Source organism: Neomonachus schauinslandi, chromosome 3 (assembly GCF_002201575.2).
Source record: "Neomonachus schauinslandi chromosome 3, ASM220157v2, whole genome shotgun sequence".
NCBI classification, from domain to species: Eukaryota; Metazoa; Chordata; class Mammalia; order Carnivora; family Phocidae; genus Neomonachus; species Neomonachus schauinslandi.
Window position 1 is genome coordinate 188,542,551 of NC_058405.1, and position 16,957 is coordinate 188,559,507.

The 16,957-nt window shown below is 44.6% G+C and overlaps 1 protein-coding gene across 1 annotated transcript in view; it reads right to left on the reverse strand.

The window, feature by feature from the left end:
- The window catches only part of IQCA1 (IQ motif containing with AAA domain 1), a 159,203-nt gene that overhangs the window by 56,450 nt on the left and 85,796 nt on the right, over window positions 1–16,957 (reverse strand). Inside the window, exons 8-9 of the mRNA XM_021678956.1 lie at window positions 15,594–15,722; window positions 6,666–6,741 (exon numbers count right to left, since the gene is read on the reverse strand). Of these exons, the coding sequence (XP_021534631.1) occupies window positions 6,666–6,741; window positions 15,594–15,722 (205 nt within the window). The remainder of the gene's footprint in view (window positions 1–6,665; window positions 6,742–15,593; window positions 15,723–16,957) is intronic.

The following is a 16,957-nucleotide window of genomic DNA, read 5'->3' on the forward strand; positions in this document are numbered from 1 at the left end:
TTTGAAATCATACATGTTTTACATTTCCCTTTTGCCTTTCCCTTCTGCCTGGCCCTGGCAGTGAAGAGGGTAGTTAGAGAAACGTGACCTTGGAGGAAATAAGGATAATTTTGTATCACTGGAAAAAATTGAACTAAAGCTCATTTCTCAGAGGGGGAATTCCAAATGTGGGCCAAGGTACAGATTAGCGGGATCCTGGCACTCGGATGTGGGGTGGTGTCCTACGGAAAATGAGACTTGTCAGTCTGGGAAATGAGATCTTTTCCCAGAATCTGTGCTCAGAATGTGATGGAAACTTGCCAGAACTCAACCTGCAACCCCTACGCAACTTGGCTACTTCACTGGGAGCTCATCCTTAGGACAGTGATGCCCTTCAACTTGGGGAGGCAACGGAGGGCCACAGGGACCAGGCAGAGGCTCCCCACCCCTGTCCAATGTTGGCTACCACTTGGGAAGAAGGGGGGACTGTGCGGGGCTGGTTGGCAGTGAGCATGTGAATGAATGGGCAGAGGTTTCTCAACCATGGCCTCCCTTATGGGCACAGCAGGGGGATCCTGAGACTGGCCAGGAGTGTGCCCCCTGACGCAGCTGACTGAGAAGGGAGGGACAGTCACAGACACAGACAGAAACATACATCTGGGTGCTGTCGAGAGCAAGGGGTGTCAATCATGAGGATTGAAAGTGGAGAAGGTGTCTGGAGAGACCCCTGGGCAAACAAATGAGAGGGAAGGGTCAAATCTGCAAATCAATCACAGGGGTCTGGGGTCAGCAAAAGAGACCAAGACAAAAGAAGGGACAAGATGTGGTGTGACCCAGGAAAAGCTGCAGATCCAGGAGAGATGGACAGCATAGCAAGGAGATTCTGATGCACAACTCAAACCTGGCCAATGGGCAAAAAATTGCCCCAAGGGTTTTGGCCATCTGATGTCTGCCCAGGGGATGCAGCCCACGGTTGGGGTCAGGTGGACGCCCATCCTACTGTTTCTCGGCTGTTCATCTTATGGTTTTCATCCTCCTGATTGACAATTCCTACTTCCTGAGGGGCAGGGGGACTCTGCAGGACAGCTGTGCCCAGAGCAGACACCTGTCAGCAAAGTGGAAGTGACGGATGGGTGCCTGAGGGCCGGTGAATGTGTCGTCTCAAGGTGATCGGTCAGGACCCTGTGGACGGGAAAACTACAGGAAGATGGGACGTGGAAATGCGGCTCCAGTTCTCTGAAAGTGTGGGAGCCCCAGGCAGAAGACCTGACAATGCTCCCAGTGGTTGGCATGGAAATTTCCAGAAGTGGAAATGGTGACCAGAAGGTGTTGCCCCACACAAGTCAGGCAGGCCCACCTCACTCCCGGTGCATACTGTGGGGCTGGGTGTTGGCCAGAACAGAGCCCCTCTGGAATCCGGGTCCAGCAAGGGCTCTCAGGCTCCCCCCGCTTCCCATCAGAGGACCGAGGTGGGCGTGGCCAGGTAGGGCTCTGCCAGTCGCTGTGCTAGCCAGGGTCTCTGCCATGGTCACAGCCTATGGTGGTGCAAACCTGGGGGGACAGATTTTGGAAACCAAGGATGATGAAAGGACCCCAGTTTCTTCTGGGGTGGCTACTGTAGACTTACAAGAAATAGAAAGGAACTAAGTCACAAACATGGTACAGTTTTCATAGAGCCGAGTCACCCATGTGTCTTTCCCCTTCGGGGTGGCCACATGACAGGTGGCCCTGCCTCTGGGGCAAAGAAGGGATGATGGGGCCAGGAGTGGGTTTGGCACCTGTCTCCTGGATGCCTGCCTGTCCGTGGATGACCCCAGAGGATGTCATCACCTGACGGGGCAGGTGACCAGCCTGGAACGGAGTTCACATCTCCATGAAGACCAAGAGGGAGAAGATCCAAAAAAGACGGGATGGAGGCCACCCCCACAGGAGTGGGCACACAGGAAATTGCTAGAAAGCTAAGAGCTAAATTTTTATTATTTTAAATAATCAGTTCTGTGACTGAGTACCAGCCAGAGAGGCCTATCCTGTGTTTTACAGTCAGGGAATGAGAAATATTGCATGGCATAAATTGCCTATATCAGCCCGTTGATGTAAAACACGTTTTAAGTCATTAATTGAATTTATTCTTGGCCCCGAATCCCCCTAGCAGGTAGATTTTTTTTTTTTTTAAAGATTTTATTTATTTATTTGACAGAGACAGAGACAGCGAGAGCAGGAACACAAGCAGGGGGAGTGGGAGAGGGAGAAGCAGGCTTCCTGCTGAGCCGGGAGCCCGATGTGGGACTCGATCCCAGGACCCTGGGATCATGACCTGAGCCGAAGGCAGTCGCTTAACCAACTGAGCCACCCAGGCCCCCCCCCAGCAGGTAGATTTTGTGGTTGGTCTGTAAGGTGCATATTCACCCAAGGAAGAGTTAGTTTATACTTCCCTCATTTGAAGGTAACTGTCCTTTCTCAGTGCATTTTCTGAAATGCACATGAACTTAAATTGTGGAAAACTTTAAAATGTATGTAAACTACAACACTTTTTCTTACGTGTTTGAAATTGTAAGCTCTCCCCCTTGAAAATACTATGAAGGGTTTAAACGTGTTAAAAAGTGCTATTTACCAGTAACTCTTGTTTAACAGATGTCCCCCTTACACGATCGTTAAATCTCCAACAGCAAAGCTCACCTGTTTTTATTAAGATATTTTACAGCAAAATAGCTTTGCGGTGGCGAGGAAGCTACTTTGCTTTCTCACTAGACAGACTTGCCAAAATCTGGAAGCCGTGCATTTCCTAAAGAAGGGGACGCAGAATATTGAACAGGAAGGAACACGAGGCGATTATTTATGTAAAAGCACCTCGTAACAAATTCTCATTCTGGAGTTGTAACTGTGTCTCACAAATAAAGCGGTGCTTAGTGTCCTTTGCTGATTTCACCTCGACCGCCCTTTGAATGGTCCTGGTTTTGCGCGGAAATTTTGCTTTTCTCATGACACTTCTGCACGGGGCACCTCTCAATCCCTTCAAGAATTTCATGGACATTTACAAATGCAGGAAGCTTTTCAGGGCCCTCAAAGCACTAACAACTGCCCCAGGAGCTTTCATCCCCAGAGTGTGAAAAGCTGGCCGGGGCAGTTTCTCACGTAGGGGGGTGATTAAAATGCTAATGTCTTTTTTGAAAAGGAAAACCTTTGATTTTTGAGAAAAGAATTCTAGGATGAAGACATTTAATTTCTTTAAATGACCAGAGACCTGGCAGATAACACAGGAAATGCCACAAACCCAGCTAGGAAAATGGTCCTTTACGCTTCCTGCTCCCAAGTGACCACTGCTTGGGTTCTTTTTTTTTTAGGCTTAATGGAAACAGATATTCTACAAACAGCGTAATGGAAACATATTACACAAACGGTGTGGAAAGCCTCAAGAGCTTTCCTGAGTGGGTCAGCAGGTCACCAGCCTTGGCTTCCCACGAGAACATCAGATTTCCCCAAGTTAATTTTTGTTTTTATCAAAATAATACACGCACATTGTTTTAGACCAAGTCGGAGAATATGGAAAGGATTATGACAAAATACTGTCTAATTCTGCCTTCCAGAGAAACTGTCCAACGACATTCATTCCTGTATTCATTCATTCATTCATTCATTTAAAATTGCATGGAATAGTTTCAGATTTATCTGCAAATCCGATTTATTCGTAAGTTTAAATCATGAGTTGATGGAGCCTGACTGTGGGCCAGGCACTGCTCTCAGAGTGGGCAGACAGCGGGGGGCCCTGACATCTGGGGTGGGGAAGCAGGGACACCCACATCCCCGTCAGCTGGAGCTCAGTAAAGCCAGGTGGGCACAGGGTGAGGCTGGAGACTGTTACCCCACAAAGGTCTCGGGGAAGGCCTGCAGGGACCAGGACTGCAGGCAAGGGGAATGGACAGCACCAGGTCCCTGAGGTAGGAGTGACTGGCTTGTTGGCGGAAGAGCACAGAACCCACGAGAGGCGGGTGTGAGGCGGGAGTGAGGCGGGAGTGAGGCGGGAGTGAGGCGGGTGTGAGGCGGGAGTGAGGCGGGAGTGAGGCGGGTGTGAGGCGGGTGTGAGGTGGTCTAGCTTCCTGGGAGCTCTTGGATCTGTGTCTCTGTTGTCATATGCTTGTCATGTGGTCACACTGCTACTTCTTGATTTATGAGTTTGAGACAGGAGCCCCTGACTCCCTGTTATGGCAGAGGAGGGCTTGGCTGTCTCTCACCGATCTGTCTTTCCCCTTACTCTCTCCTGATAGTTATTTCCGAGGAGAAGGCAGCCAGGCCTTCCACATGCTGAGGAAAACTTGCCCGAGGGAGGACTTCAGCAGAACATGAACTGGCCAGTGACCTGATCTGTTCAGAGGTGCAAACAACGACCGTGGAGTTTGGTGACAGATGTGTAGAATATGAACATGAGGGTGGCTGTAAAGAGCAAAAGCAATGGGGCACAAAGTAGCATGTGAACAAGGGCACCTCCTGTTGCAGACACACCTGAGTTCCGGTGGCATCCACTGCACGCCGGTGACCCTGCCTTGGGATGCGTGCGGTTCCTAGCTGGGCCTTGGATGCTGTTGCTGCCAGCCTAATTCGCACAAGCCACTCAGCTTGTGTCCCTGTTCCCACCTCATCCACCTCACCACACCGAGTATGTTGTAGGTTGATGGTGCGTGCCGTCTTTGTATCTTCACGGTAGCCTTGCACATTGGACACAGTGGTTGTTGAGTGAATATATAAGTGAGTGAATGTGTCTGATAGCGATTGCTCTGCACTGTGGTTTGTAGTGATTTGAGGGAACATGCACCCCAATGTTTATAGCAGCAATGTCCACAATAGCCAAACTGTGGAAAGAGCCCAGATTCCATCGCCAGTGAATGGGTAAAGAAGATGTGGTGTATATATACAATGGAATATTACTCTGCCATCAAAAGGAATGAGATCTTGCCATTTGCAATAGTGTGGATGGAACTAGAAGGTATTATGCTAAGTGAAATAAGTCAGTTAGAGAAAGACAAATACCATATGATCTCACTCATATGTGGAATTTAAGAAACAAAACAGAGGATCGTAGGGGAAGGGAAAGGAAAATAAAATAAGATGAAACCAGAGAGGGAGGCAAACCATAAGAGCCTCTTAACCATAGGAAATAAACTGAGGGTTGCTGGAGGGGAGGTGGGTGAGGGGGTTGGGGTCACTGGGTGATGGACATGAAGGAGGGCACATGATGGAATGAGCGCTGGGTGTTATACGAAACTGATGAATCACTGACCTCTATCCCTGAAATTAATAATACACTGTATGCTAACTAACTTGAATTTAAATAAAATGTTAAAAAAACCGATTTGACTTCTCAAACTGGAGTGGCAGCATGTGCTCAAATAGTACCTGCTGATAGGGGGATAGTTGTGTTTCTTCTCCCGGTTGTTCTGAAGATCAAATGAGACGAGCATGGAAAACACAAAGGCTTGTGTGCCTTGGGTATCTAATAACGTGAGGCTACTGCTTCGACTTCCTTCCTCCCCAATTAAAACAGCTGCCAAATCCTGCTGATGTCCCCTGTCCCCTACCCCCTTGTTCAGCATTGTGTGCAGGGTGGGACCCTCACCACTAGTGGAAAGTGAAAGAAGTTCAGGTGGTGCACGGATGTTTTTATTTTATGCAACGAGCATCTCAAACCTGAAATGTCGTTGATATTTTTTTTTTTTAAGATTTTTTTTTTTTTTTTTTTTATTCATGAGAGACAGAGCAAGAGAGAAAGGCAGAGGGAGAAGCAGGCTCCCAAGGAGCAGGGAGCCCGATGCGGGACTCGATCCCAGGACCCTGAGATCATGACCTGAGCCGAAGGCAGACGCTTAACCATCTGAGCCACCCAGGCGCCCTGAAATGTCGTTGATATTGCTGCTGAGGATGAGGCTCAATTTATTGGGGATAAAAACCACGAGTCTGTGAAAAAATATGTTAAGTAATTAATAGTACCAGTGCTGTCCAGATAAGACCAGAATTAGGGAGAAAGCACATGCATGACTGACGTTTGGAAATATTCTACTTCACATCCTTGTTGCAGTTTTTAGGAATTACCAAAAAGCACCAATGAGCGGGGTCATCGTGGCAGGTCATCCTGTGTTGGGATTCATCCTGAGGGTGGAGTGGAGCCAAAGGAGCTGGATAATTGTTCCAGTAAATTGTAATAGGAATGTGAGAAAGACCAATTCCTACACTTGCAGCTCCCCTCAGATTCTAGCTACTATGCTAATTATGCTGAACAATGGACAAAAGAATTATGTGTCGGTCTGCGGGCATCTGTCTTGGTCTTACAGGATTAAAACATTTTATTGTACATCTGGTATTGATTTTATTAATTTAAACAATCCAGGACAATCCCTTTCATTCCCAGCAAGAGAATGCTCAGGTGAAGTCCTACGGGTTCGAAAACAGAATGGAGGTTTCGATTGTGTTCTCGTACTATTCATACCTGGCTCTTTTTACCGATCCTATGCCTTTAGGCGACTCAAAGGAATTTTAAAATAGAGACGGACAGGAAGTCCGGGCTATGAGCTGCATGTTTTCAGCCTCTCCCGACTGAGCGCCTAATTCTTCCCCACACAGGCTGGGTGCTAGGGCCAGGGGTCATGCTGGGCGGACAGGGTAACTCCCAGTTGCCCCGCATATTCTCCTAAACCAACCTTTGTACACGTTATTTCCTTCCTCCATCATAGAAAGGAAGACACTTGGTGACATTTTCCAGCCCTCATCTTCTTCCTGTTAAAGAAGAATGATACTTCTGTTAATTACAGGGCTACTTTGTCCCGACTAGACAGTACAAGGCAAACACATCCTGATGATTGGACTAAGGTAAGGCACACAGGCTCTTTCTTGGTTTATGAGCGAAGGTCTGACCCCTTGCCCACCCACCTGGGCAGTTTCTCTGCTGGCCAGTCTGAGCAGGGCATGTTGCGTCCACCAACCAGGGCATGGATGGTTCTAGAAACTTAGCTCCGCCTGCAGGCTCACTGAGGTGCCCCTGTTTCAGTCACCTCTCCCGGGGTACCCCACGCCCTGAGTTTGGTCCTGTTCTCTGATGTTCTGGTTCCTTCTTTGCTCTGAAAGTTGATTCCCAGCCTGAGTCTTCCCACCTTCCTCCAGCCGCTTATAGGGACATCAAGCTGGCTGCAAAGTAAGGAAAGGCTGGAGGGGAGGTGGAGGTGCCCATCTTGTTTCTCATCAGAATTCCATTTTCCCATCTTCTTTTGTGGAAATTTGCTCTTTGGTCTGAGGTGAGTATGTCCTTTTCTGTGAAGCTGTTCTGGATTCTTCCAGATGAAAAAGACTCTCTCCGTACTGCGTAGGATTTGCTTATAGTTCCTGGCACCCACTTCTGGAGTGGGGTGGGGAAGGGAGTGTGACGTAATAGGAGGGGCGTCCCAAAGCCTGGTCAGTGAGAGTCCGAGAATCCCAGCACAGGACAACCGGGGATCCTTCACTTGAATGGGCACGTGGCAAAGTGCAAATAGGACCACCTCTGTTACATTTTTAAAGTGCGGGCATTTGGCAAATACCTCTGAACATATAGGTTCAAATGTCAGATTGGTCACTCAGTGGCTTTCAGATAATCTGATTGTTCCCTTAGGTCTGTGTCCTCCAGGTTGGGGGAGGGGTTACTGTGATTTGAAAGAGGCTGATTATTTTCCACTCAACTAGGAGTGAAATTATACTCCAATTCTAGATCTAGAAGTGAAAATCAACCCAGGAGCTCTCATTACTATTAACCACATTTAAAAAAAAATGCACCAAAATAATGTGATAGCTCATTGCAAAAAAAAAAATTAAGCATCCTCTAACTATTTTCAAACTTGCATTTAGAATGTCACTTTACTTTTCTGCCCACACTTTTCTCTCAGTTCCATTGAGATTAAGAATCAAAGTTATTCATGCCTTTTCGGGATTTAGACCACTGTTCCTTTCTGGAAGCAGTGGTTTTTGAGTGGTTGAGGTAGAAGGAAACGTGAAGAAAACTCACACTCCTTCTTAGAGGAATGCATTTTCATGTAAACGTTTACATACAATTTCAGGGAGTCTATCCTTGGGGTCTCTGTTCCTTGAGGTTAAGGACGCCTGTCTCCTCTGGAGCTGGGCAGCTGCTCACTTCCTCTTATCTTCCTCTCTCGCTGCCCTTCAATGAACACAGAATATGCTCAATACGGACGTTTCCAAGATGACATCCTTATTCCTGATAACAGCCTCCGGGAATTCACAACACTCACATCTCCATCTTTGTGAAGTAGTACAGAATTTCGTTTGAAATCCTCTAAAATAATATAAGAACGTGGTTGGCTCAGTGGTTCAGTATGGAGCACCTCCTTGCGCCAGGTGGTTGGAGAAGGGGCGCTGGGGTCACAGAAAGGCTGGGTGGCCCCACAGACAAACAGAAGCTTTTAAAGCTAATGATGCTGTATGTGGGTGCCAGGCTCTTCCCAGGATTTAGCACAAAGTTTGGTGAATATAGAGAAGACTCTTAAGTATTCACATGATCGTGTGTTCCGGACAGGTAAAATCCATTTAAAATAGTTCCAAATGGTTTAACATATGGATTGAAAAATAACAAAGAGGAAAAAGTTGTGAGGATGGCTTTCCAGTGCTCCTTTACTGGCTCCTAAAGCCAACGTGACATCCACACAGCCGACCTGTCAGGTAAATGGTGTAATTTTGATACTGAAAGCATATTTGCAAAGATGGCTATTGGTTTTCAGGGATGTCCTGACACTAGCATTCCTCTCTATCACTTATTCTTAACAGGGATCTCCTTACCGCCAATCCTTAACACTTTCAGAGATGGTTTGCAAACCAAAGATCCAAAAGAAAGAACTTTTTTACTGTTGAATTTTGAGAATTCTTTGTATATTCTAGATGCACTTCCTTAGTTAGATCTATAGCTTGCAAACATTTTCGTGTCTTTTCATCCTCTTCCCAGAATAAAAATTTTTTACTGTGATGAAGTCCAATTTATCAATCTTTCCTTTTATGGATACTTTTGGTGTCAAGTCTAAGAACGGTGTGCAGAGCCCTAGATCCTGAAGATTTTTCCCCCTCTTTTTACCTAAAGGTTTTACAGTTTTACATGTGAGTCCATGATCCACGTTAAGTTAATTTTTGTATAAGGTACAAGATAGACGTTCCTTTTCTTGTCTAGGGGATGAAAAGCTTAATTCTTGAAAGCCCATCTTTGAAGCTGTTTATGGGCTTTTATGTTTTCCCTTTACTAGCTCTGGTAAAGGTGAAAACCCCTAGACCAATCTCTTTGCTTCTGTTCTTCAGCATCTCAGTATAGGGGATCTCTGGATGGGTCCAGATACAAAACTGAAAAATTTCATGCTTAAAACATTAAATTGTTTGCAAAGTTTTTTTGATGAAATGATCAAATGAATGTAAGATTACCAGCCACAGTTATTTTATTTTATTTTTATTTTTTTTTAGAGAGAGAGCACACACATTCAAGTGGGGGGGAAGGGGGACAGGGAGAGGGAGAGAGAGGAACTTAAGCAGACTTCCTGCTGAGTGCAGAGCCCGATGTGGGGCTCGATCTTACGACCTTGAGATCATGACCTGAGCTGAAATCAAGAGTCAGATGCCCAACTGACTGAGCCACCCAGGTGCCCCCACAGTTATTTTACTTTACAATGTTGCTGTGCACAATTACAGAGACCCTCTCTTTTCTCATGCCACCCGCCCCACAGTAAATTGGAAATCCAAGCAGGGACACTGAAACCTATAAGTTCTCACTCTTAAACTTCCTTCCATTCACCTCCAGGTTCAAAAGTCTTAAGACTCTACAAAAAAAAAAAAAAAAAAAGACTCCACAGGGACACTCATTAATCCTCAGAGTCCAGAATAACAGAGTGTCTAAGGGGAGCCCTCTCCTGTGGCAGTAGGGTCAGGGGAGAGAGGTTTTGGGTACGTCACTCGGAGACACATTTACACAGATGGAGGTGACCCCAGGAAGGGGTTGAGGTGGGAAGGGAAGCGGTCATAAAAAGGTGACTGTGGGTCTTTGTGAGCTTGGGAAGGGTGTTACTGTACTGCTGATTATGAGCCCAGATCTTCGTACCACCAGCTGGACGTACCTTCCCTTCTTCGTTATTTTCAGAAAAAAATCAACCAGGTCAACGGAACTCACTTGCTCTGATCTCGACCCTGTGAATGACGTTTGGCTTTAAATGCATCCTCCCAGGTGCATGGATGCAAACTTCTGAGGGGCTCTGACTCCTGGCCCACACTTGTCCTTGGGTGGGACCTGGGCTTGCACTGACCCTTCTTCCTGTCTCGTGGTGCTCCCAGCCTGGACCGAAGTATCTCCCTGTCTCAGTCACTTCCTCACCCACAGGCCATCCCAACCACGGCCACAAACCACAAACCACAAACATTAGATTACAACTCACACAGCTCAAGTCTGCTCAAGTCACTGCCCCCAGGATGACTCTCATCTTCTCCAGAAGGTTCTGCCCCATGCATGGCTGCTCCAAGCTTTCCCAGCCTCACATCAGACACCCTCCCTGGTGTCTGTTGTCCCTGCTCTGAAGTTGTCCTCTGGTTCTCGGGCTTAGTGATTGCCTGGAATCCTGCCTGGAGTCCCTGGTCCCCATCCAGTCTTCTGATCCACGCACCACCAAACCCCTGTCAACAGCCCCTCTGTGGCCACTTATGCTCATCTGTAGCCATCTTGTGGACTGACGAAGCTTGTACTCCTGTGATATTTTGACAAGAGTCTATTTTCCATTTATGGAGGTGAGTGGAAATATTCAGATTATCCTCAGTTTTTTGTTTTTAATATGAGGTCTTTCCCAAGTGTTCTGACTATATATAGACTAGCAATCGAGAAATGACCAAGTTTATAAAAATACCTGAAGGATAATCCCAGAGCTGTGCCATTGTGAAACAACGTTAGGGGTGAGTCAGTTATGCAAGCTAAACAAAACTAGTTTCTTCTCTCCCCTGCCTTACCCTTTAACCAGGATGAATAATAGATGCCTTTTTCTACAGGTCAAAATACCAATTCTCATACAAAGATTTGATAGCTTGTCTCAGGAATGCTTCTAGAAGCCTTGGGATTGATTCTAGAATAAGACTTTTAAAAAGGTAATCTGACCTCAAAGATGAGTAGCAATATAATGTAAATATATCAATTTCAGTAGCGAGTACCATTTATGATCATGTTGTCACTGTGTAGACCTGTACTTTTCATGAAAAAATTCAGTTCTAAGTAACTCTGAAGGATTTTGCCCTTCCTTTGCAACTACTTCATAAGTACTGATATACTCAAACTTTCTTTTTGTCCCAAACTGTTCATCATTAAATGACTCCTTAATAGCTAGTTAATAAAATACCTTCACTCAATAAAGACCAGATTGTATAGCTGATAATTTAAGATTTTTTATGGAACAAGCTTCATTAACAGTGAATTTTTAATTCGCAAGTGTCAAACTCCCTAATGCATATTTAGAGGAAGGGAATGCTTAGAATAAAATTGAAATTCTTCCAATTGTCCTTATTCTTAGGCACGGCTTCAAAATTATCTTACAGAATGAGAGGAGGTCCTTAAATATTAACTACCAAGTAAGCTCTCTTCTTATTTTTTTCAGCAACAAGTTAGAAGTTTGGGGGCACAAGCAGAGCAGTAGGGCAACCGGTGGCCTTGTGGGTTGGGTTCCCTGGAAACATTAAGATGGAGGCCGTGCAGGTGGTTTACTGGGAACACCACCCACAAGGATGGAGGGAGAGAAGCAGCACTGGACAGAGAAGCTAATGTAACTGAGCTGTGATGCAATTGGATGTGAGCTGTCAGCTGACCCCACAGAGAGCCCAGGAGCTAGGAGAACCCTTCAGAAATGTCCCAGTGAGGGGCTGGGTCTTTGTACCTGGACATGGCTCTCCCTGAATGCAGCTGCCCCGGGGTGGGTGGTGGGACTTTGCATGGAGCAGCTCCTTTAGACCCGGAATAATTCCAAGGCAGGAATTAGGTGAGGGGTCAACACAACATACCGGGTAGCTGGGGACTGAGCTGGGGACTACAGTGGAATGGGTTGTGCCCAGAGTGAGCAGGAAAAGATTTCTCTTCTTTTGTTCACAGCAATGAAACATGGTTAAGGAGAAGGACAAAGACAGATGGGGGGGGGTGCAGTTGGAAGATTTCTGCTGATCATTGTGCGGGAGATGAGCCTTGAAAAAGGGGCAATTGCCTCCAGCTGGGTGGCTGCAATCATGCAAGGGATTTTTAATAAAATGTTGGCTTTCATCACAAAATGTCGGCTTCCATAAATACAAAATGTTGCATTTATGTGGAGTTTGGGTATTTTTTAAAATTTAAATTCAATTAGCCAACCTATAGTATATCATGTTTCAGATATAGAGTTCAATAGTTCATCACTTGCATATAACACCCAGTGCTCATCACATCACATGCCCTCCTTAATGTCCATCACCCAGTGACCCCATCCCCCCACCCACCTCCCCTCCAGCAACCCTGAGTTTGTTTCCTAGAGTTAAGAATCTCTCATGGTTTTTCTCCTTCTCTGTTGATTTCGCATTCAGTTTTCCCTCCCTTCCTCTATGATCCTCTGTGCTGTTTCTTATTTTCCACATATAAGTGAAACCATATGATAATTGTCTTTCTCTGATTGACTTATTTCGCTTAGCATAATACCCTCTAGTTCCATCCACACTGATGTAAATGGTAAGTATTCATCCTTTCTGATGGCTGAGTAATAGTCCATTGTATATATATACCACATTTTCTTTATCCATTCATCTATCGATGGACAAGAGACTCATTTTAGACCCAAAGACACCTCCAGATTGAAAGTGAGGGGGTGGAGAACCATTTATCATGTTAATGGACATCAAAAGAAAGCTGGGGTAACAACCCTTATATCAGAAAATTAGATTTTAAACCAAAGACTTTAGTAAGGGATGAAGAGGGACACTATATCATACTTAAAGGGTCTATCCAACAAGATCTAACAATTATAACTATTTATGCTCCAAACTTGGGAGCAGCCAAATATATAAACCAATTAATAACAAAATTAAAGAAACATATTGATAATAATACAATAATAATAGGGGACTTTAACACCTCACTCACAGCAATGGATAGATCATCTAAGCAGAAGATCAACAAGAAAACAAGGGCTTTGAATGACACACTGGACCAGATGGACTTCACAGATATATACGAGGGCATTGCATCCTAAAGCAACAGAATACACATTCTTCTCGAGTGCTCATGGAACATTGTCCAGAATAGATCACATACTGGGTCACAAATTAGGTCTTAAGGATTATTCACCATGACCAAAAGATTGGGATTATTCCCTGCATATTTTTAGACCACAATGCTTTGAAACTTGAACTCAATCACAAGGGGAAATTTGGAAGGAACTCAAATACTTGGAAGATAAAGAGCATCCTACTAAAGAATGAATGGATCAACCAGGAAATTAAAGAAGAATTAAAAAATTCTTGGAAACAAATGAAAATGAAAACACAACTGCTCAAAACCGTTGGGATGCAGCAAAGGCGGCCCTAAGAGGGAAGTACATAGCAATACAAGCCTTTCTCAAAAAATTAGAAAAAAGTCTCAAATACACAAGCTAACCTTACATCTATAGGAGCTGGAGAAAGAACAGCAAATAAAGCCTAAACCGAGCAGAAGAAGAGAAATAATAAGGATTAGAGCAGAAATCAGTGAAATAGAAACCTAAAGAACAGTAGAACAGTAGAACAGATCAATGAAACTAGAAGCTGTTTCTTTGAAAGAATTAACAAGATCAATAAACCTCCAGCCAGACTTACCAAAAACAAAAGAGAAAGGACCCAAATTAATAAAATCATGAATGAAAGAGGAGAAATCACGACCAACACCAAGCAAATACAAACAATTTTAAGAACATATTATGAGCAACTATATGCCAACAAATTAGGCAATCTAGAAGAAATGGATGCATTCCTAGAAACTTGTAAACTACCAAAACTGAAAGAGGAAAAAATAGAAAACCTGAACAGACCCATAACCAGCAAGGAAATTGAAGCAGTAATCAACAAACAAGAAGAATCCAGGGCTGGATGGCTTTCCAGGGGAATTCTACCAAACATTTAAAGAAGAACTGATACCTATTCTTCTGAAGCTATTTCAAAAAGTAGAAATGGAAGGAAAACTTCCAAACTAGTTCTATGAGGCCAGCATTACCTTGATCCCAAAACCAGACAAAGACCCCACCAAAAAGGAGAATTACAGACCAATATCCCTGATAAACATGGATGCCAAAATTCTCACCAAGATACTGGCCAACAGGATCCAACAGTACATTAGAAGGATTATTCACCATGACCAAGTGGGATTTATTCCTGGGCTACAAGGAGGGTTCAATATTTGCAGACCAATCAATGTGATATATCCCATTAATAAAAGAAAGGACAAGAACAATATGATCCTCTCAATGCAGAAAAAAGCATTTGACAAAATACAGCATCCTTTCTTGATTAAAACTCTTCACAGTGTAGGGATAGAGGGTACATACCTCAATGTCATAAAAGCCATCTATGAAAAGCCTACAGAGAATATCATTCTCAAGGGGGAAAAATTGAGAGTTTTGGAGAGAGTTCTGGAGTTTGGGTACTGTCATTGTATATCCACCATCCTCCTTTCTCCCCTGCTCACAATTTCTGACTCCTTGGTCCAATCACTTGTCCTTGATGATGCAGCCTGTCCCATTTCTCTCCCGAACCCACCTCCAGGAACATGAGGAATGTGACCACTGCTGCCTGAGCAAGAGCTGGGTTTCTGTCTCTGGACAGAGTCACAGATGGATCATAACCCTTAAGGATCCATTCTCCTGAGTCAATTCAGATCAGAGTTTTGGTCAGCTGTGAAGGAGGATCTGTCTGTGCAGACATGCTTCTTTAAACATAATCATGCTTTAGGATGATTCCAGCTTCCAGTCCGAGCTCCATCTCCCATAGATGGAGTTTCTGCTGAGAGAATGCCGTCCTGGGAGTGCACCTCTCCACATGCTCGAGGGTGAAGACCCCTCCAGTTTCTGCCCTAGGATAGCCGCCCCTCCTCCCCCACTGCACAAGGGGAGGCCTGGCCCAAAGTGACACTATTTGAATTCGGATTTCCTTTGGGTAGTAAGAAACAAAAACTTCCAATAAAATATATCCAATAAGTCAACGTGAAGTGAAAAATTTGAACAAACTCACTTCGGTTAAAGTAGTTATTATTTTGACTTTGCAGTGGTCACCTGGTCTCTACCTTGAGGAAAGACGAGGGGGATCATTTATTTTGAGGAATAAAAAGTCAAAGCTATCACATATGTGAATAACACATAAAGTATCAAAGTCATTAAAACCACCTTTATCCTAATAGGTCTTTATTATAAATCATAGAGAGGATGATGACCGGTGATCGAGCAACATAAAAAAATATTGAAAAACAGCTGGTAGAATGGTTTCCTAGGAAACGAATGAGTGCGATCTCAGGAGAGTTGAGATCATGCCACTGATTCAAAGCAAAGAAGCCACTTAAAAGAAAATTTCTTTTAAAATTCCAAATTCCTTACCTTGTTTTTTTCTTTTGTGCCTTTCTTTTCCTTTTCTTTTTTAGGTTTCTTGGATGTCGTGGCCTTCTTCTTATTCTTCTTTTTGTTTTTCTCCTCTTCTTCTTGGTTTGCAATAATATCCTCAGTAACCTGGCAAGAAACACAAAATAAGCATCGTGCTTTCATGGAGCCCGATCAAGATGAGGACTGTTTTTCCTGTCTGGAGGAAGTATTTGTGCTGATCAGTGCCCGCTCCCTCCTTGTCCTGCTCTGGGTCTGAGGTCGACCCTCGTGGGGACACCACCGGCTGCCGCCTGCCCCCGGTTGGATTCATCGGTGAGGCAGCAGTCGGACCTCAGGGGGCAGATGAGAGGGAAGTTGGACATTTCTGAACTCAGTCCCCCCCCCCCCCCGGTTCAGAGCTGCTCTGGCCCCCAGGGCTGCCATGAACATGAGGGAGGTCATGGCTTCCTCAGTGTCTCTGCCACAGTCAGGGTGCCAGGCCCGCCTGCACCTCTTCAGTAAAAAAACCCCATATAATCTGTTCTATACAGCAGGTATTTGCTGAGCTCCCACTTGCTGTGGCAGAGAGAGACTTCTGGGAGATATGAAGCTGTAGACCCTAGGTCACATCACTGGTCATGTGACTGAGGTAAGTGGCATACCAGCTCTGGGACCTAGTTTCCTAGTTTCATTTTCTAAAATCAAGTCAGTATTTCCATCCATTGGACTTATGATAAACCAAGCATGGTTCTAAGAGCTGCACAAAGATGAACTCATTTACTGCTAAATGCAGCCTAGGGATGCGAGCTGTTACCAGCCCGTTTTATTGATAAGAGAACAGGGCACAAAGAGTTCAGTCTCGTGGCCAAGGACACACAGCTGGTGAGTGCTGAGGTGGGATTCAAACAGGCGCTAACCAGGATGAATTTCACAACATAGAAAGAAAAGAGGCAAGATGTGGAACAACATATGTAAATTTATTCTATCGTACAAAATACATATGGTTAAATAAAAAAATAACACTCTACAGTTTCAGGATATATACATATGTAGTCAAAGTACACAGAAATATGAGGGAATGACAAACATCAAATTCAGTACAGTGGTTACCTCTGGAGAGCATGGTATGCAATTAAACCAAAGGGCTAGTATCATTGCACGTCTACTATGTTCTACCAAACCATCCTCCTGGGATCCAGTCTACTTGTTTATGCCTTATTAGTGATTTACTACAGTGCTGAAGTTTATTTTCTAGTATTATATTTTGATATTTCTACCTATGTTGTTCTTAGGAGTTTAGTTCACACTTTTAAAAGTATAACAGACAGCTTTACTGTGAACAAAGTAGGATATTCTGGTCTCATCTGGACTTAAAAAAAACA